Source organism: Tympanuchus pallidicinctus, unplaced genomic scaffold, assembly GCF_026119805.1.
Source record: "Tympanuchus pallidicinctus isolate F22 unplaced genomic scaffold, pur_lepc_1.0 scaffold1, whole genome shotgun sequence".
Lineage (NCBI taxonomy): Eukaryota > Metazoa > Chordata > Aves > Galliformes > Phasianidae > Tympanuchus > Tympanuchus pallidicinctus.
In genome coordinates this window covers 51,451,404-51,472,969 of record NW_026294618.1, presented here as the reverse complement: position 1 = coordinate 51,472,969, position 21,566 = coordinate 51,451,404, and the positions used below count along the sequence as shown (strand labels likewise).

The 21,566-nt window shown below is 36.0% G+C and overlaps 1 protein-coding gene across 8 annotated transcripts in view; it reads left to right on the top strand.

Annotated features, from left to right (window-relative positions):
- PTPRK (protein tyrosine phosphatase receptor type K) overlaps positions 1–21,566 on the top strand; it is a 393,137-nt gene that overhangs the window by 231,424 nt on the left and 140,147 nt on the right. For all 8 annotated transcript variants that reach the window (XM_052698882.1, XM_052698920.1, XM_052698873.1 and 5 more), the window contains exon 7: positions 1,483–1,776. In XM_052698882.1, the coding sequence (XP_052554842.1) occupies positions 1,483–1,776 (294 nt within the window). The remainder of the gene's footprint in view (positions 1–1,482; positions 1,777–21,566) is intronic.

The following is a 21,566-nucleotide window of genomic DNA, read 5'->3' as shown; positions in this document are numbered from 1 at the left end:
AAAACATGTAAATAATTAATTGTGATACTTACTACGGTTTTATATATCCTGAAGCTGGAATTTAGATAGCTTGGAAATGCACCTTTTCACTCTGAGAGGATAAAAGGATCTCTGCTTGTGACCATTATAGTGTATTGAAGTTCCCTGTCTCCAAACTGAGTGGTTGGTATGCCACTAGCTAGTCTGGAAAAGCCTGAAAGAGAGGAATCACTGTGGCAGAATGTCTGAGAAATGTGGGAAGGTCAGTCAGTTGCAGAGTTAGTAAATACACTGTTATATCTTGAAGGGAATCTTCACTACTGGACCTAGGGAACTTGGGAGTCCCAGCTTGACTTTCACCATACAGTGAGGGTGGGATGGAAAATGAAGGCTGGGAGACATTCTGCAAGTTCTTCTCAATCCTAACTCTTCACATGCTCTCTAAGCGACATTGGTAGGGTCATTCCTGGGAGGCAGAATATATGCAATACTTCCGCATGTTAACCTCTCTTGTTTGGAGATGTGAGGGAGAATGGTAGTGAGAAGGGCCAAGACCTAGGGAAAACTTTGGATCTGGGACTCTGTCTTTTTTCTAATATACTGGCCATGAGATCCCTTTACCTGCTCAGAGTTGCCATGTTGTTAGTTCTGCGTCACTGCTGTGTGAAACCCCTGTGTGCATTGAATTCAAGATTGTTGCCTAATTAACTGAAACAAATTAGTTAAAATAGGAGCCATCTGGATGAAGATGAACCTTCCATGTTTATCAGTGGAGTCATTTTAATAGGGAAATACATGTTGCTGGTGACTGTTTTTCTTTTTTTAAATAAATCATTCTTAGGCAATGTCCTACTTTACATATACATTTCTCAGGGCAAGGGAGATTTCACTCTCCATTTGGTCTGTTGCTATCTTTTCACATAGCAACTGTCTAAATTTTGGGGTGGAAGGTGCTTCAAATAGAGGAAAACAAAAGCCAGCATATGTCCTATTTGACTTTCTAAATCAGCAATAAGTTATCTTGGAGTTAAATAATGAAATACGTGGTTGCACTTTTGCTCAGTTCTGAACATTCTGAAAAGTTGTATCTTTCACCATAACTGCATCTGGCAGACTTTAGATAAATTGCAGTGATAGTGATCTTTAAGAATATTCGGTGTAGAGTTAGTGTATGTATTATAACCGTTTCTTTAAGGAAAGTATGTACGTGGCTTCTGCCAATAAAAGAATAGCAGTTCTTTTTTAAAAACTCAAGTTACTGCTGTAGAAAATGATATGAATAATCTGAGACTTCTAAATGGAAAACATAACGTTGATCAGATACCTGTGGTGCGCCCCTGAAATCCTCTTCAGCTCTTCTTCGCTTGATATTGGCTTGATTTTGCTTTCAGCTTTTAAATCTTTGCAGATCAAGACCCGGAAGCTTTTCAGTGGAAGGAGACCTCCTCTTAACGTTTCATCACTGAATTTTTTCTTTTTTTTTTTTAATTGTCTCCCATACAGAGCCTCCTCGACCAATAGCACCTCCACAGTTGCTGGGCGTTGGACCAACATATTTGCTAATTCAGCTCAATGCAAATTCAATTATTGGTGATGGACCCATTATTCTGAAAGAAGTGGAGTATCGAATGACATCTGGGACCTGGACTGAAACCCATGCTGTCAATGCCCCAACCTACAAACTCTGGCATTTGGATCCCGATACTGAATATGAGATTCGGGTCTTGCTTACCAGACCAGGTGAAGGTGGCACCGGACAGCCAGGACCACCACTCATCACCAGAACCAAGTGTGCAGGTGAGTGCTGCTCAGAAAAAATAAACAAAAAAACGCTGTTAATTGTTTTGCAGGTCTGTTAGCTTCTAATTAACTTGTAGCAGAAATTAAGAATTCTTTAGCATGGAGAGAATCCTAAACTGTCCAGGAATCCGAATTTTGTCTGAATATGGGCATGCTGCATCCACTGCTTTATTTGGCCACTGTCTCTTGATGAGTGCTAACCATGGGAGGCAGGTTACCAGGTGGGATGATAGAAAGCTAAGAAAACTTCTCTTCATGGAATTAAAAAAGACCTCATCATTTCTGGAAAGGACAGTTGACCTCTTTTTTCACCGTTCATTTGCGTTGTAAATCAACTTTAATATAAAGGAACTTGCATAGAAAAATTATCTTTTAAACAAATAAGATTTTACAAAAAAGGTAGTGTCCTGCACTACCTTTCTTCCAAGCAGATGTGCAAGGTCTGCCAGAATCTCTAGCAGTTTCTAAAGTACACATGCAAATATCATTAGGAATGCCTTTTCTTCTCCATTTTTGACCTATTGCCACTAAAAACACATGTTGCTGTCTTGCAGTCTGCTTCTGTGTTTTTTTTCTGAGTGCCTCTGCGCGGCCAGCACCAAGAAGATTAAGCGCTGCCAACTTGTGTTATATGCTCTTCCTTGCAAAGCTACTTAGAATTATTTTAATCTCAGCTTTCGTAAAAAAAGATAATGCCTACCTCTCATAGTTGCAGAGGAGAAAAATTAGAGGTTTGAACATCAGACTGGGAAGTAAATAAAAGGAAACTTAAATTGTGGGGTTTTTCTTCTTAAGATTTATAGGGCCTGCCTTACAGATTTTGAAAATATACACTGTAGTAGATTTAGTGAAGGTGCTGATAACCATCTATTCAAAACTAAATTAAAGTAGCAAGAAATAAGAGCTTCAGTGGCAGATTTCCAACTGTCATATATACATAGGCACATGTAAGATAAAATGTTTTTTTCATACGTTGGTCACAGACCTCAGATGGACAGCTATTCAAATTCTCATTTAATCACTTATGACCGTTTATCTTACTTGAAGAAGAGTCAATGTCTAGATCACAAGCTAATACTTCAAGTCAACTAGGTCAGTAAGTGTGAATTCCTTGAAAATTAGACAGTCTGTTTTGAAACTGGGCAGAATCTTGTCAGAAGCTGAGGCACACTGTTCATTTAACCCTAACCAATAAGCTTGCAGCTGGAGCAAGATGAAACTGAAGGCATTTTTTGAATTTTTTTGATCTTGTTTATAATTTAATATCTCTTTCCTGTGAAGTGAGAAGATATTTTTGCCTATCTCAGTAAAGATGACAGTTGTTCAGATCTAAGTAAGGTTAGGCATTGATTTATGGTATTGAATTGTTTTAGACAGTCTTCTGAAACAGTAGAAATTTGAAAACATGTTCTATCTTAAAGAATTTGAGCCAAGATGAACAAATCCCAAATGTCTGGATTCCTTTTCCCCAGCACTTGAAAAATATTTCATTTACCCAGTGTGTGACAGACAAGAGTTTTTAAATGAGAAAGGAAAAGAAAGCAGATCATGATTTGCATGAGACTTGACATATTTTTAAAAGCAACTAAGGGGAAGCTTTATTGTGAGTCTGTAAATTAAAAACCTGCATATAAGACACCAACATCTAGTCTGACTTGAGACAAATTTTTGACTCAATTTTCAACTTTAATCCTCTCTGAAATGCATCACATAAAAAAAAAAAAAAAGGGGGGGGGGGGGGGGGAAGGGGGAAGCCACCATTAAAAAATGTGAACTTTCACAGTAACATTGTTTTAGTAACAGTAAGATTTTGCACTGTTTACCCTGAAGTAAGATGGATTTGGATTCTTCTTATATTAGGAAAGCAAAAATGAATAACTATCACTATTAACCAGTTTCAGTTAGAAGGTGAGTCAGCAGGGATTTGTGGAGGCTGGAGCATTGAGTCCAGCATCATGGGACAACTCACACAAGGCATCAGGTTAGACATTGGGTTACCCTGCTGCCTTCTCTCCTGGCTGGAATATGCGGGCAGGTATTCCTTTTCCATGGTGCTCTCCCAAGACTTTTGTAGATAATTGCAAATCCAAACTGATATGAGTTTTATTTTTGAGAATTTGTTCTTAAAAGGCAAATGATAAGAAGTCTTTTCTGAAGAGAAGATTTTTAAGAAAAGGTAAAGCTAAGAATTGTATAACACTGCAATCTCTTCTGCTCCTGGTATTGTATTTCTGACTGGCAGGTGATTTACTATGCTATATTAGATGACATTCTCTGCAGCAATGTCTTCTTTCTGGAGGTTCTTCAATTATTGCTAATTCTTGTTTCTGACAAGATCACTTATTTTTCAAACAAATACTTTTTTTCGCTGTGTTCTTTGTTAGTTTTGTATTTCTACAAGTTGTGTAGGTATTCGTTCAAATTCTGAAACAAATTATAATTGATTGTCTGATCAGTGTCAAGTGAAGTAGAGAGAAATAAATGAATTTTCAAGATGAAGTTTGACTGCTCTCTATACAAATTAAAAGGCACACATTAGTGAACATTGATCTGATGAGTTGTTAGTGTTCACGTTCCAAGTAGCAGTAACAGCTAACTCACTGACACTGATCAATAGGAATGGGTTAGTATTCTGCTTCTGTGTATTTAATACCTAAGTAAATATTAGCGTTATTTTTGAATGAAGATTGAAAATAATTTTCCACAGAATTCACTTAGTATTTATAATTTCTGGACATTTGGTCCATATTATTATTGATCAGTTAGCTTGTGGTTTGCTGGAGATGTATCCTACTTCTAAAAGATTTAAGCAATGACTGTATGTATCCCTGTATCAGACACACACGTTTATTATTAAGTATTCTCATCACTCTCCATCTTCCTCATGGCAAGAGCAGTGCCTAGTGACTTAGTGACAGTTTCCAGTAATACCAAACAAAATGATTTTCTAGTGAAGGGATAATTTTTTCAATAGTTAAGTCTTCCAGAAGCCTGTCTATCTAACTGCAATTTCCGAAGTAATATTTCTTTATGCTGAAGTTACACGGCTGTGTTTTGCTAGATAACTTGCACGCTGTTTTGTCAGTTTGCAGTCCTATATCCACAATTAAAGATAGTGCTGAGCAATGAAATGTACAAAGCAATAGAGTATCCTTAAAGGATTGAAGTGAGCTTAAAACATGTTAAACAAACCATCATTCTCCTCCTTAAAAGCCAGGTGTAGTCTTTGTTCTTCCATTTTTTTGAGCGCAGACAAAATTTGTGCTGAGCACAGCATTGTGTACCCATGTGTGTTGTTTAGAAATAATCAGGAGCTGCTGATGCTGGAGTCTGCATCCTTCCAGTTGCATCTCGTGGTGTACCCAAGCTGGCAACGATGCCTGCACCTCTTGCCTGCTGGTATTCCTGTAATTATTCACTTCTTAAGCATTCTAAAACCAAAGGCAAGGGTAGCATTTTCATTGCAAGTAATTCTAAGGTAGTTTTCTGTGGCTATTTTGTTTTGAGAGTGGTTGGATTTTTCATTATTTATTTGTTTGTTTGTTTGTTTGTTGAGTAGTATGTCTGAGTTGTGATTGCATACCCTGCCTTTCCTTTAGGGAGCTATAGAAAATATGTTGTAATCTAAAATTGTCCAGTTAGGCTGCTTTATCAACTGTAAGTTGTAAGTTATTCTGTTACATTTGCTACTGCTTCTGAGTAATGGCTAACGGCTCAGCTTTATGATTAACTGAGGTTTTAGTAGCAAAGGAGGTCAATAGTTCAGCCTGTCCAGAGCTTAATATATGTACATAGCAGAATAACTCAGTCCTGCTCTATAGAAGTTCAGTGCAAGGCTGTGATTTTTAGTAAAATGTGACGAATTGTAGAGCCATTGGGGGAAAGTCCTGTTTTTATTGTGCTTTTTTTTTTCTCTCCCAAATGTTTTGTTTATAATAAACTGTTACATGTATAAGTTTTAAATAATAATGGATAGACAGGAAGCTTTACACTCAAGATTGCAGCTTAATCAGAGCTGCAAATGGAATAGATATCGATGCTTGTTATTATTATTATATTGTTGTTCACAACAGCTTCCAGTCACATAGCCCTGGCTATCAGTAGCAGTCAGCTCACAGACACAGGGGCACAATATATTTTTCTGAGATCCATCTGCAGGTAAATGTTGGTGAGCTGGGCTGCTCTCTGTCCCCCTGCTGCAAGTGCAAACTGCTCATCTGCAAATGTGGGCAAATACTGAAAAACAAAAGTAAGCTTAAGGGGTTGTTTTTTATTTTCTTAGGGGTTTTTTTGTTGTTGTTGCTTTTTTTCTTCCCAACAGTAAGACCCCTGCAATGTTGACTAACAACAAACAGTTGACAAACTGACTTTTCATGGCCATCTGGAGAATTAAAATGTTCTTGTTCCATGCAAGTTCAATTTGATTTTTGGAATGAGGGGAGTGAAAGGTGCATGGCAGAATAAAATTCACTTGTACTGATATGGGAGGAATACAGTGCTGCTTAGGTCTGGGCTGTTTGCCTTCTGCACTTTTAGAGTGAAGGTGAAGGGCTCAAGGCAAGAAGCTTAATTTATAAGCTTTGCTGTGTGCTGTGCATGAGATCTCAGTGTGGTGGTATGGGAGGAAGTAGATTTGGGAAACCAGATACAGTCAGCATCAGAGACAGGTTCTGAGCATATAAGACGAACTATTCATTTATGTCTTGAAGCACTTCATCTTAAATTCTTATTTTAGTCTTTCAAAGCTAATAAAAGTACAGAAAGATGTGTAATTCCCAATCATTTATTTAAAAACAAAGAAGTTAAGTGGACAGAGAATATTTACCTTTACAGCAGAACAGTTATCTTAAGGTTTCAAACAAAACCTTGCTTTTTTAACCTCACAATTAATATTATTAGAGATTTACAATACAACTGAGAGTAAAGCCTAAATACAAAGTGCTTTAATTATATATTTTTATTACTCATATTTCTGCTGTTTACAAGCTGAACATTCTTCTAAAATGGGATACTTCAAAAAAATATATTTTTCATTTGTCGCTGCAGAAGTGACCACATTACACCAATATTTATAAGTTGCTGTTGTTTTTAAAAATGTATTTGGCACTTATGACTGTTTCTGGGCTTTTGGCCAACTAGTAATTGGAAACACTGAAGATCTCACTAGCAGATTCCAAATGCACCAGTCTCCTGCTCTTTAAAGGTTTACCAGTTTGCTATGATGTAGGATGGAATATAAAAAAAATAAAAAATAATAATAAAAAAAAAAAGTATTTAAAGTTTGGAGTAAAGAAACTCAAAATCTTATTCCTTTTGGAATTGAAATGAAGAATTGCATACTTGTTGTTCAGAGAGCATCCTGTAGAACAGCTATCTGATTTGGACCATCAGCTGGCATGTTCAACCTGCACTCTGCTTATTGTGCTGATTGCCACATATAGAATTCTAATGATGCTTATATCCATAAGAAAGGCCTATTGCACAGCTGAGTTACCTAGCAGGAGACTAGGCAGAGTGCCTAGCCAAGCTCTTGTCAGATTGTGCAAATTAAGCATGGTATCCGCTTTTTCAAAGGATTGCAATGCTGATGACTCAGTTGAATTGGCATTAAATTGAAAGTTCAGGCACTGACCTCTGCTAAATTAGTTTTCAGCTTTTTGTGTTTGCTATATTCAGTGTTGCTTAGTATCTCTTTTTTGGTATTTGCAGCTGCAAGCTCTCTGTACTAAGTGAAAGATTTCTTCCAGGGTTGTGCAATGAGATGCGGTTTCACTGAATTCTCCCCAGATTTCTTCTGGGAGGTGACTTCTGTTCATGGTTAGTTCTTTATAGGATGCATTCAGCAGTAGATCGCTTTATGTCTCTTTACCTTTGATTAGAGGTAGCAGACCTCAGTTGGTGGGCTCTTGTAACTTGGCCACCCACTTCTCTAAGCCACTGTTTGGTGCAGTGCCCTCTCTTGCCTGCTTTCTGAGGTTCCCATCAGCAGGCAGTACCAGTCAAGGGCCTGCTGTAAGAAGTGATGCTGGTCCTTGGCAAGTCACAGCCTGTGCACTCTGGTATTGGTAACCGATCTCATTCACTGACTGAAGCCCATCAACCATATGATGGAGCAGACTGCTTCCCCTTGGCTGAGCAGAAAGGGATCAGTCATTGCCTCTGCCTGAGCTGCCTTCTCTTACCTGTGGTTCTGCCATCCCAGGTTTCACCTCTGGCTGTTCAGCTCTTTATGGAGCAAGTGCTGCAGCATGGAGGCTAGCAATTTATCCGAAGTGCAAGTAACAAGTCAACAGATCATGCTTTGTAGAGGAGCACTGTCTGTGGCAAGAAAATGTATTGCAGTGCGTTAATCCATGACATCAATTGCAGCTGTAAAATAGTGAATGTGGGTAATAATTCATATTGCAGCACTTGAAAATGCTTTGGGTGCACCCAGACTAGATAACCATTAAAACTTCTCTGAAGTTTGGGGATTAATGTTCACAGATTTTTGCTCTGTGCTCATTCCCAAAGAGCATGACTGCAGGTTAATTTAATCTTACCCCGTAAGTTTCTATTAACTGTAGAACTGTAACTGAAACTTCGATTTTTAATTTCAACTGAAAAAAAAAAAAAAAAAAAAGAAATAGCATCTTTTTGGAATATGATTAATTAATGTGCTTGATACTTCAGTTTGCTTTCATAATTAGGGTCTTTACATTTTTAAAGTGTAGTATTAATTTTATGGTGCTCAAGAATTTTCAAGTGCCTTAATATATATATTTTTTTTTAATGCTCAGTTTTATAGGACTACCTTTTTTTTTTTTTTTTTCTTGTGCTTTCATTTATCAATCTATTAAAAATTAAGCAGAAAAAAATTACTGAAATCTCAAGAGTTACTCTGGTCAGTGCAGTACTTAAATGTGCAGTTTTGGAAGCATGCTATTTCTCAGTGCTATTTTGATACTATTAGCAGAATAATTTGAAGTGTGTAAGAAAGGCTGTGAGTAACATGAGTTGTAGCTTGGAAGGGCTGAAAAGAAGTACCAGAGTGTGTGTTGAGGGAAGGGATGAGATTTCCCAGATGCATTCATTGTTCTTTCCCCATAGGTCTGTCTTTTTAAAAACAATGGGGCGATATCATGCTATTCATGCTAGTGTGAGATCTGGATCAAGTTCAGGTTAGCATCCTCCTTAAGGCTAGGACAGACTTCCCAAAAGCCCTGCTTCTTAATGCCATTGATTCTTTGAGCTTTATCTGCTAGATGGATCTTTATTTTGCATTTAATTCCTGTTAAGTTTTTTGGGTTTCTTTTTTCTTTTTTTCTTTTTTTCTTTTTTTTTTTTTTTTTTTTTTTTTTGAGTTTAGTTTCACTGCAAGCATAGGCAGTATAATTGTTTCCTCCTAATTAGAGGCTAGGTTATGTGAGGTAGAACTGAGTAAATTTCATTTTCTTAATTTTATTTCTCAGTTAATCTTCCTGCTGGCACTATGGACCGGATGATGCTTTTGTATAAAATGATAATGAAATGGTTTCCATTTTAATAATCAGTTGAGAGCACATTATGCAGTAGATGATGTCAAGTTGCACTTGAGGTGACCAGGAGGTCCAGAATCCTAAAATGGCTCGTCAGGACTCTTAGCACTACCTGGTTTTGCTTGGTGTTTAAAAAAGTAAATAAATGTGGAGCAGTCCTGGAAAGTTCCCCATGACTTGAAAAGTAACATTCAACAAACTGACATAAAGGATCAGAATCACCCAATTAATTAAAACCTTGTCATCCTTAATTCTAAACAGAATAATGGAACTGCCAATACAAGGGCTGATTAATGAAGAATTAAGAATGTAATATAGTTAGAGATAGTCAACAGGTTTATGGAATACTGATCTTGTCAGCATAACTTGATTTGTTTTAAAATTAGATTACAGATTTGGTTAATAAAGGCAATATTGTTCTTCTGTAATTTGATAAAAAACATTTTGGTTAAGAAATCAAAATAAAATCAACTCAAATGGAGAAGAACTAGCTGTTGTATCTAAAACCATTTTTATGAATTAATTGAATAAGCATTTCTTGGATTAATTGAATAAGCATTTCTATTCATATCAGGAATAGTTCTATGTAATCTACAAAGATAAGCTGGAAAATGAAAAAAAAAAAGAAAAAAAAAGAAAAAAAAAAGATTGCATAAGTGGTTAAAAACAAAGGAAGAACAAAAAATTAGGTTACTGATTTAATGTGCTGTTATTCTATAATTCAAGAAGGTGAGCTGTAATATATCAAAAATATAGTGGGCCATAATGTCAGAGTAGGAGAAGTAGAGCTCAGTCACTGTGTAGGGGATGATGTGATTTGGGGATCACTGAGCATTGGGCTCTTGGCTGGGCATGGTTACTGAAAGAGCTCATCCAGTCCTTTGCTGTGCAAACCAGAGAAAAAAAATCTCACCCTTTCCATAATATTAGAAAATATTTTAAAGTTTTTTGAAGTTACACATTTGAAATTACTTTCAAATTTACTACTTCACTAGTTTCCCTTTAGCCCCCATTTTCCATGTCTATCTCCCCCAGTCTGTGCAGTGTCCTGTTTTATAGAATCAAATTACAGTGTTACACAAGTTACACAAGAGCTTATTTTCAGGAGAATTGGGAAACCAAAAGAAAAGAATTCTGGCAGAAAACTGGATTCCTGAAAGAAAATCTTGTTGTTAAAGAGGTGTGATGTGACCAGAATTAATATTATTATTATTATTTTAATTTTTAATTAATATTATTATTAGAATTAATATGGTCAGTCTTGTGGTTGAAATCTGTACTTGAGTTTCCTCTGTTTGATATCTCCAACCCCTGTGAATAAACTGCATACAATTTCATTTGTATATTAGAGTGTTTCATCTCATTTTACTTTTTCAAACTATTTCATTTTGTGCATTTTGCTTTTCTGGTCAATATTAATTGCTGAAAACTATTTAATTTCTGTTGGAAATGGTAAAATGCACTCAGATAATTAAACATCTCAAATACTCAGAGTACCTCGAGCTCAAATTTTTTCAGTTTGTTACCTCTATTTTATAGAATCATGTTCAACATGAGGGATTGGTAGCAATACACTTGACATCATGCACTTTTTTGTGTATCAAATGAATTCTACCAATTAGGCTGAAGTGTCAAGAGTATGAGCACCCTCTAGAAACACCATGTGCTGCACTCCCAGTTTGCAACTTGTAGCACTTCAAATGATTATAAAAAAGTAAACTATTACAGTTGCAGTACATTTCCTTAAAAGTAACAGCTTTAGAGGATAGCTCTGGACTGTACTTCTAGAAATGTGCTTTCTGTTTGTGACTATTTTGTCACCTTTGACATTGTGTCTCAGTGCTGTTTGGAAAATGGGCTCAAGATGAATGTTTCGCCAGCAATTTCTGTTAAGTTCATTTACCCTGTGATTTTTTCAGAGCAAACACTTCTCTTAATTTTATTGTGTTTGTTGCAGTGAGACCTAGGCTTTCCACAGATAAGTAATGTGATTGGATTTTAGTATAACAGAGGTTAATAATATGGAGAATGAATTCTTGTTCATTCAATGAATTTTTTTCTTACTGTTGCAACTTTCTGGTCTTGTGGAGGAAGAGAACCTCCATGGCAATAAAGAGCTCTACATTTTGTTCTTAGTGTAACCGACATTTCTCTGTCTGTCCATGTCTGTCCATGCCCAATCCACTCTTGATTTTCACTGAATATATTATGGGATGCAGGGGGGAGTGAGTGATAAGTGGAACAATAATATTGTATAGAAATTAGTAGAGATCAATTTATGCCATATATATATATATATATATATATATATGTTTTTGGCAGTTCTATCACATCTGTGTTACTCTCTGAATAGCCGTAATTAAGGATCCTGCTAGCTGAGAATATTCCTTATGCTTATGTGTGTGTATGCCTCTTCCCCTCTAAGATTTCTTAGCGTACCATTGCCATGCTTTCTTTCTGTATCTCTCAGCTTTTTGGAAACCCTCCCAAGCCTTCCCTTCAGCTTTGAAGCACATTTTAAAGTTAGAGGTAAAATCACCAATGCTTCTGTCTTAAGGAATGGATAAGAGAAGGAATAATATGTCCTAGAAGTTTTTCCCATAGTGTTATGTGCTTGTAAGAAAGCTCATAGATCATCCAGTGTGTAAGAATCTATGCAGAAAAAAAATGAGAAAAAAAGATTTTCAGATATAACAAATAATGTGTAGCGAATGATAGTGCCTGTGTATTTGAAAGACAAGTTCAGATGGTTGACATTTTTCATTGTCATTTCACCGCTGGGCATATTCAGAGCAGATATCTGTTGTTTATAGAATGAGGGGGAAAAAAAGTTCACAACAGTAACATTATATAGAAATCAACAAGCATACATACCCATGATCTTTATGTGTTACTGTGAATTATTTAGTCCTGAATTTACTAGTTATTGCGTGCTTTAAATAAAGTCACTTCTCAAACTTACTTTTTTTTCCCTGTGATAATTTGATCTGATTCCCAAAGCAGGCACAGAAGTGCTACCATGCTTCAATATTGGCCTCACAAATCAGCTTACTGCCTCAGTGTTTAAGAAGGGATTTGCAAGTTTAAGGTGAGAGTTCTGAGTCTGACTCTAGGTGATTTAAAGATCTCTTGAAAATACATTTGCTTTTGATTCCTAAGTGTGGAGTTCCAGCTGAGATACTGCAGCACACACCAATCAGGTGCTGTGATGGAAGCTGTTCACTCTGTTGGATTCAGTCTGAAAATCTGCCTTATGGATAGGCATAAATCAGAAAATGTCAGGAGTTCCCGTTACATGCTTCATTCACCTACATTAATCTACTGTAGATTCCATCTGTTCTCTCAGTGTAAATATGCGTATGCTTTTTCAGCCTCTGAAAAGCAGCCATCCCATACCTGTAGCCCTGTTGAACAGCTCTCAGGTACTGGGCATGCTTCCTTTGGCCTATGCTAGACAATTACCCAGGGTTAGAAACAAATTTGCAGCCGTTGTAATAAGGAACAACTATGAAAACAAGCAAACAACAGAAAGCACTTACTGCCTTTATAATATTGTGTTTCAAGCTTGGATACAAAAAAATCTGTTTTTGAATCTCTCCTGTTACCCCTGCCATCCTTCTTTAGTTGTCTCATCCTTTGCCTTACTCAGTCTTGTGTAGGGCTTGTAGTGAGGTTAAGTATAGCTCTGCCAGCTCCTGGAAGAAACTCTTTTGTCTCTGGTGTTGAAGGTCTGCAATTTGCTGAGTTGTCTTCTGCACAGAATAATTGTTGGTGTGAAAAAAATCAGTTACTCAAAGCAGTGCACCTTCTGTAATAGTAAGTTCCTTTTAGTCAAAATGATGGTATTTAAAGTCTGTGAAGGTTATTATATATTCACTTGCTTGTTTGTTTAAAATTTTAATATATCAACCCACCCTTTTGAATTTAACCTTTCCAGGTGTAGTCTTTATGAGGAATAAGAGCATAAAGTAGGCCACAAAGAAGGGCTGCTAAGTGAGAGATTCTTGGATGGAGGAGGCTGAGCATTCCTGTGCATCTGGCAGTGAGGAAGCACAGCACTAGCATAATGCTTACCCTGTAATGTTTTAATTTCTGCAAGAAAAGTGTAACTTTTTGTGCTTTGTAAAGTGAGTGTTTAGCTATTTAGCAAGGGACAAAGCATAATGTCATCATTTGAGAGATGTATTGTCAACTTGGACAGGTGATATTTAAGGAGCCTGAAGAGAGAAATGACCTGGCAGTGTAACAAGACATATCACAAGTGACTGTCTCAGAAAGAATGAGAACAAGACAGACAATTTCCATTACTTCTCAATGCTAAGGTGCTAGCATTATCCCCTAAACAACCACATGCTCCAAGCAATAATCATGCACTGTCTTCTTCTGTACTAATATAAAAGTGGAATTCAATCTCTTTGACACGTATTGCTTCAGCTTCTGACTTGTCAAGTTGTTTCTCTGTTGGAGCTCAGCTAATGTGTACTGAATAGGCTTTGTATACTGACTGAAAAGGGTGAAATACTTATCCATTTTCCTTTGAAGCTGGCTGCAGAGGTGTCTAGAATATGCTAGGGAAGAGAAGCTTTGTTTTTGGTTGTCTTATCGTAGAACAGGAAAAAGTTGAGCCTTTCTTCAAATTGGCTGCTCTTTCAGAGTCTGCTCTTCAACCCGAACTGAGGAGCCCATTCGCTACTTGCTAATTCCCAGAATCATTTGGAGGGAGGCAGTCCTTACTGTTTCTATTATCCCAGCGGTATCTGTGCACTCTGGTTTTTATGGCAGAATTTCATTTTTCTTTTTTAAACTTCTCAGCAGGAACATTTTTGCAATAGCTGATAGAGAGGCTCAACATTTTCTGTATCAGTCAATTCCTGTCCTTCAGCTGCAGTATTCACTGTTGTTATGATATTCCGCCTACGGATGAAGTGCATTTTATAGTAAACTTGTATTAATTATGAAGTATTAAGTATTATGTTTGCGACCATTAGATTTTTCTATATGTAAGGAGAGATTAAATTAGTAATCAAGATAATCTTGTCTAAAATGAGAAATTACTTTTCTTTGCAGTATATAAAAGAGAAAAAAAACCCACAAACTAGCAATAGCCCTCCAGTGATAATGCCCTACAGCATTTTGTTGCTTTTTCTTAACCTGCAGCCTAGGAACAAACTATTATTCCTATATTTGAAGGATGTGAAAATTCAAAATACTTGGTTGAGACAAATGTAAGCAAAATTTTAAAGGAGCAGACAGTCTTATCCACAACCTGAAACACTTTTGTCAGAACTTAATTTCTTCGGAGTATGCATGTTTCTGTGTTTTTGTTCTCTTCATTTTAAATCAAAAATGTCTTAGTACAATTAAGTGATCACTTTATTAAAGATAACTGTTTATTAAGGATAACTGCAGTGGTTTTTTTGTTTGGTGGCTGCTTTTTTTTTTTTTTTTTTTTTAATGCTTTTTTTTTTCCTCTAAACCTCCAGCAGCTTAGGGATACTTCCTCTGTACTATGACTGCAGTAGTACAGAAAATGGGTAGATAAGCTACCCTAGCAAGTACTGAATTGAACTAAGTTCTGAAGCTGCTGTTGTGACAAATGTCAGTAGCTTCCTGTCCAGGCAAGCCTGTCGGAACTGTTTTCTGAAGATGTCTTATCTATCATGGTATTCCCTGTACAAAATGTGTGTGAGGACTCATGCAGTAAGACACCCTATATAGATTTTCCATGCTCTCTTATGGAAAGTCATGCATTTAAATGTACTGCAAAGCATATGCATAAGGAAATTGAATTAAGCTTGTTTCTTTTATCTCAAAAGTGACTTTTTTCAACTTTTGTATAAACATTCAAAGGTTTTGCTCTTTTAATGTAATGTAGAATTTGTGCATATAATTTGCTATAAGCAACAAGAACAGATGAGAAAATCCTTGAAATTCTTTGTCTTGAAAGTTTCTGCTGTCAGATAGAGAAAAAGAAAATTAATCAAAAATGCATTTTGACATTTAAAAAGAGAATTATTTGTCTTAAAACGCATCAAACATGCAAAAACATAAATTGGTTGAGTTTGCACATTTTGGAGCATTACTCTGTGATTGGTGCTTATTAGATAAACTAAACCATGTGTACTGTGCTTCTGTGTAGCAGCCTTCACCTTTGCTTAGTAAGCTAAATCGCTTTAGGACAAGTAGCCTTTCCAGCTCTGAAGAGGCTGTGGAGATTTTCTTGTCAATGACACTTCTTTCCTGACTCTTTGTAGGTCTTTCATGTAAAGGCAGACATACTGGAGTTGTTTCCCTGTGAATTCTTGTCTTTTGAGTTTGCATAGATAATTCCCACCTTGTCAATCCCTACCACTTTTGTTATTGCTGTTTTTGTGATATCCTTGGAGTATCTTAAAGTCAGTTTATTTCTAGCAATTAGCAGCATCTGGATTTGTGCTGGTAGCAGTGCTGTGTATGTAGTAGGAGTTAACAGTGCATCCTCTGTGGCGGCTGGCCCTGAGGCCTTTTGCTTTGTCTGAAGGATCATCCTGATTCCTTGACAGTTACATACTGACAGAACTTGTCTCAGAAGTGGTGAGGCCAGCAATTGCTTGCTAAAACCCTTTGTCCACATCCTCTGTTATACCCACATCATCTGAAGTCCTTATGCAAGAGGATACTGTTTTCTGTTAAAAATAGAAATACGGAGAAAGTGCAAGCAGTCTTAAAATACCCACCAATATCTTCAAGGTTTTCTTAGGAATGAGCTGGTTGATAGATTCTGAACTCGCGTAGCCTTCCAGTTGTTGCTATAGTGCAGCTGGAGGTCTGACAGGCACTGTTGTAACTGAGCAGCAGGCATAGTCAGGAAGCAGTTTGCTTTGAAGTCTTGGTCAGGAAACTACAGAGTGGAAGAATTATCTTCTCATCTGCTTTCTGTATGGAAGTTGTCTGAAGCATAAATGGAAGGACCAACAGGAACACTTCCTGTAGGAGCCTTAGTGAAATACATGTTTCAAAAGCAATTATTCTTGCCTAATTCCTTTTTAAAATCAATCAATAAATAGAAAGCAGACAGGCCACTATCCTCTGATGTTTTCAAAGACAGAAGAAGATCTAACTTTGGACTTGAGCACTGAATTGAAATTCTGCAGTCCCTGATAGCTTTCAGCATTTGCTTGTAGGTGTCCATTACCACTCATGCTATTTGGAGTTGTTACTGGAAAAGTTTTCTGCAAAAAAATGTGAAGAGAGGAATTTCTGTTTTGACATTGAAACCTGCATATATGTACAGAAATGCCTAGGTTTGGGTGTGTTTATAATGAAATTTGTATCAATTTCAATAAAAATATTCTGATAGCATTATAAAAATAAAATAAAATTTGTTTCAACTTACTGGAATGTTTTCTGTTAATAATATATGTAGTAACCAGAGAGATGGTTAGAACCATTTTCTCTCCCCAGTGTATTACAATAGACATGACAGAAGAATATCCTTACCTGCAGTATTGTTGAAGTTGGAAGAACTGAGTTTTGTCTTTGTTATTGCCAAATATAGTTCACAAGGATGCAGCAATTTATATTCCATGCTTTTCTAAATGATCATTTGTGTGTATTGGTCTTAATCAGTCGTGAGTGTATAGTAATAAAACTTCAGGCAGCCTGAACTTACTCTAGCATTATAGAATCATCACATTGTAAGGCTAGATTGTAGTAGGAGAAAAAGCTATAAATTTTAACAATTGTTTCAAGAGAATTACATGACAAGTAAGTCATGTTAAACATAAAAATAGTTTTTGTGTTGATTAAAAATGTAGGTTAGAAGTTAGAAAGTAGTTTTTAAGAGTCAGAGAAGTAAAATTTGAGATTTGTTTTCCATTTAAAGATTGGGAAGGAAGAAACCTACTATTTTTGTCTTTTTAAAAGTCTTATTAAAGTTTATGGAGGGGATTTTAGAGAAAACTTGAGGAAATTGCTAGAAACGGGAAAATATGCTTGTGATACGAGTGTTAGGCTATCCCAGTTGATGATATTGAAGAGATTGGATTTCCTTGTGTTATACACATGTTGTAGTAATCCTCTGTGTCAGTATTTCTGCTGATCTCTGCTGGGGCCAAGAGTGACTGCCATTTCTCCTCCGCCCTCATCAGCATTTAATGCCTAATTTCGCTTTTAAGTGCTTTGGTCCTATGTATGTGATGTCAGTTTTGTGTTCCTATCTGCATCTTTGGGATCGAACCAATGCCCAGATGTATGTTCAGAAGGTCAAACTTATATTATGAGGAAACTTCTATATTCCATAGGCGTATCTGGTAGTTTGTGAACACTTACTGAATGGTATTTGCTTCTGTCTAGAGGGTAAATGAGTCGAGGTAGGCTAGCTGAGTTTTTCAGTTATTGAGATTGCAAGTAATTTCAGTTTTCCAAGTATGTGTTTAATGATGTTTCCCTTGTGAGGAGTGTTCAGCAATCTCCTTGAAACCAAGCTCCCACTGAGGCATGACCAGTGAAACCTGACCTTGAAATGATAGTGCAAGCCATGCTGAAAATTAATTGCTGATAGCATTCTCTCTGCTATTTGATATTTAATGAATAAAGAGTTCTTGCAAGTTCCAAAGTTTTACAGACAGGATGCAATTTTTTTTTTTTTTTTTACAGGTTGATGGTTTAGTTGTTCTTGATGCAAGTTATTAAGAGTATCTTTTAAAAAATAATTTCATGTTCATCTTAACTAAAAAAATAGAGAACTATGATGGTTTAATATCATTCAGACACGCTGATGTACTTCATAGTTAAGTGTTTCACTTGCGAAGAACATAAACACAATACCGTTTTTGCATTATGTTAAATTTAACTAAACATTTTTTAAAACAATTGTTCTAGTCCAATTTATGTTGACAAAGACACTACAAAAATATTTTGCCATAAGCTAGGCACAAATATGGCACAATTAATTTCATGTTATATTTTGTATAATTAAATGAAGTGCTAACTTTGAGCTATTTCTTATGACAGCTCATAAAGCTGAGTTTTGCATTCTTGCAGTTAGTGTTTAAGTTGAAGAGCACATTTAATTTTAAAAAGTTTGCTACTAAGTATGCTAATGTAATTGGTACTGAAATAATTTAGCTTTATATACTAGGTATTTTATTATTAATAGAAGTAATTCTGTTATTTTAATTTCAATATTGGGAATATCTCATATGTGAAATACAGCTTAACTTTCACTGGTCCAAAGTGACGACATACAAGATAAAAACCTGCACTCTTTCATTCTATGTTCTACAAGCATTTACATTACCACATGGCCTTTTTCTTCTATGCAGTACTGCTTTATTTCAGATACCTTCTCTTTTCTTTTAAAAAGTATATTTTCACTTTAAAAATTCAGCTTACAGTTTTAGAAGAGAGTTATGGGAAAAATTTCTTTGGAATGTTCTTATACTGAGCTCCCAGTCCTTTGTCCCTTTTTTTCTCTGGAAAAGTGAAAGTTTTTTTATTAGGTGCTTGGTTATTTGTGGATTTCTGGTATTTTCATTTTGTTTGTGGATGTTTTTCATGTGTTTGGTGTGGTATTTAGTTGGGTTTTTTGGGAGGGGACAGTAGGAGTGGGGAGGTTGGTGCTTGTTTCAAAAATGTAGAGGAAGGCAGAGAATGCAAAGCTATTGTACCTTATTTTCTTCTTTTCAACCATTTTCCTCTAACATTGATGACAATGAATTGTATATGCTTTAGCACTTCACATTTCTCTCATGTACCTATCCATCCCTTCGTTATTCACTTTTCATCTTTCTGTTGTATCTGGATTTCAATTTCCAGTTAAGTATCCGATCCTGAATGTGAAAATGGAAGTGCATCTTTGAATGTGGTCTACTTTGAATTAAAGGAAGTTTGTGGTTCTTTCCCACCAGTATCAGTATTTGCTCTTACATCTCTTGTATTCATTCTTCTTTGTTACAGCTGTCCCAAAATGCCTTAGTAATTCATACAATTTTAAGTTGTGTTTTTCTTTGTTTCATGTAGTTTTATCCTCTGATAACATAGCAGGAGAAACGCTGCTATTAAAGGGAGGTGGTGGGTAGGATAGGGAGGTGGGGGCATTACTCTTCTTTGTCTTGTTGATCAACTTTGATGCAAAAGAAACAACAAAATTAATGTATTCAAAATAAACCCACTTAAAATAGCACCTATTGATTGACTATATCTGTTTGACTCAATTAGACAATCTTCAGTTGTGCATGATTTTTAAAGGATGTGTTCATTACTTTTTGAAAATAGGAAGAAGAGACTTCCAAGTAATAAATTCTGTGTTTTTGTTAATGTGATTTTTATGATTCTTATTCTTTGCTTTAAGCTAGGCATAAACAGAATGCCAACATATGGTTGGCTTAAAATCTGACATAAGCCTCGTGCTTTTCAGTGGCCACAGAATCCTAGGAGTAGCTAAACCTTCAGCTTGTGGGATGTGACATCAGTGAGTAGCATCAGGTCTGATCCATTTGTTTTGAAATTTTATTTGAAAATATTGTCTTACTATAGAGAAAACTCAGTATTTGGAGAATGTTACATTTCTTTGGCAAAATTTTCAGCATCAACTGAAAATTGCTAACTATTAATATTCAAAAATGTTTGGCAATTCATTTTTCAGCATGCAAGCCTTGGGTCATGAATTCTTCAGGAAATTACATGCATTCTCAAAAAGTAGAGATTGCATTACTGTCATTGTTCTTTAGAGGGTGTTACACTTTGCTTCCTTTTAGGATAAATATACTTTATAATGATTTGAACTTCTGCTTTGTTTGTACGTGTATATAACAAAGAACTTTGCCTCGGGATACTTCTGAAAAGCCATTGGTTTTGCTAGTTATGATAGTAAAATCTTTGTGTCAAGTTGATAAGTTCCAAAAAGCCATTTCTTGCCTTTCTGAATAGCTCAGTTCAGGCAGCTGAAGGAAAATCATAAAGATAACCAGTTTGTTTTTCCAAAAATTCCTATTGCTGCAATGCATTTTGCAGAGGAAAAAAAGAAAAAAACAACAACAAACAAACTGGAACAAGGATATAGAAGAACATTTATGTTCAGTTATCTCAAGGAACTAACTATGTGGGTTGATTGAAAAAGAGTAGATTGAATTACTGCAAATGTGACACAGGTAAAAAATGAGTGCAGTGATTTCTGTATGAGATGCTTGCATTTTGAAAGATGAAGTTTGATCATAATACTGAAATGTGAGAATATAAAAAATAAAGTAACACCTGAGATTTATTGCCTTTTTTAAAAAATGAAGTTTTATCCAATGTCATAATAAGTTGGAAAAAATAAAATGTAGTTGGAATAATCAGCTTCCAAGTTATTACTGCTATGAAGCAACAAGTAATCTTAGTGTTTGATGCCTGGAAAATCAGCAGTAATGTACCGTAAGATATGAAAAAATGTTGCACTGCCATGTCTGATATCTGACAATTTCAAGTGCTCTTATATTTTGAAATTTCTATGAAAAAGATTTTTTTTTATATTATTTGTTTCAGTGCCAGAGAGCTAGAGTGCTTAGAAAACTTTCTGACAGCAGTATGATCTATGTCACCTAAAAAGGTCCCTGAGTTTGTAATGCAAGAAGTAATGTGGGATTAGCCACATGAGCACTTGAGATAGCCTAACTCAGAAGAGCAAGGAAATAAAATCAATCAAGGTGCCTCCTGGGTCTTATTTTTCAGAAGTGCAGAGTACATCCGTTGTATGGATATAATTAGAATCACATTTCTTAAGGCTTCAAAAACTACCATTGTGTTCCTGAATGCATTTTTATGTTGTAATATTTTTCCTTGAGTACTAGTGAGTTCTTTCCTTGAAAGCAAACAAAGTTTAAATAACTTCTAGCAGTTTTACCTTACTTTATTGCTATGTATTGACTACAAACTTTAAATATTGTTGGCTTTCAGGATTCATGTTTTTCATCTTTGCATAACCCTGGAGTAGTATTATCTCACCTTCCCTCACCTTCCCTTTAACAGGGAGAGCAGAAAAGATCATGAGGCCTCTTTGCTAACTGTGAAGCAAAGTGATACATGCATGCTAACTTGAATCCCCCTTGTTCAGTGATTTAATCGTAGTTGCATGACTGTAGAAAATGAGACCTGCTCATTGCATTGACTAAGATATTGGGCAGGAAATTGCTGGTTGATGGGCATTAACTAGCTTCCGAAGTGCTTTCAGGGGCAGTATCAGGGTTTTGATTAGCTCTCTCTCCTTATCTTCAACATCTGTAAAAGTATATTCTACATAGAAGCTGA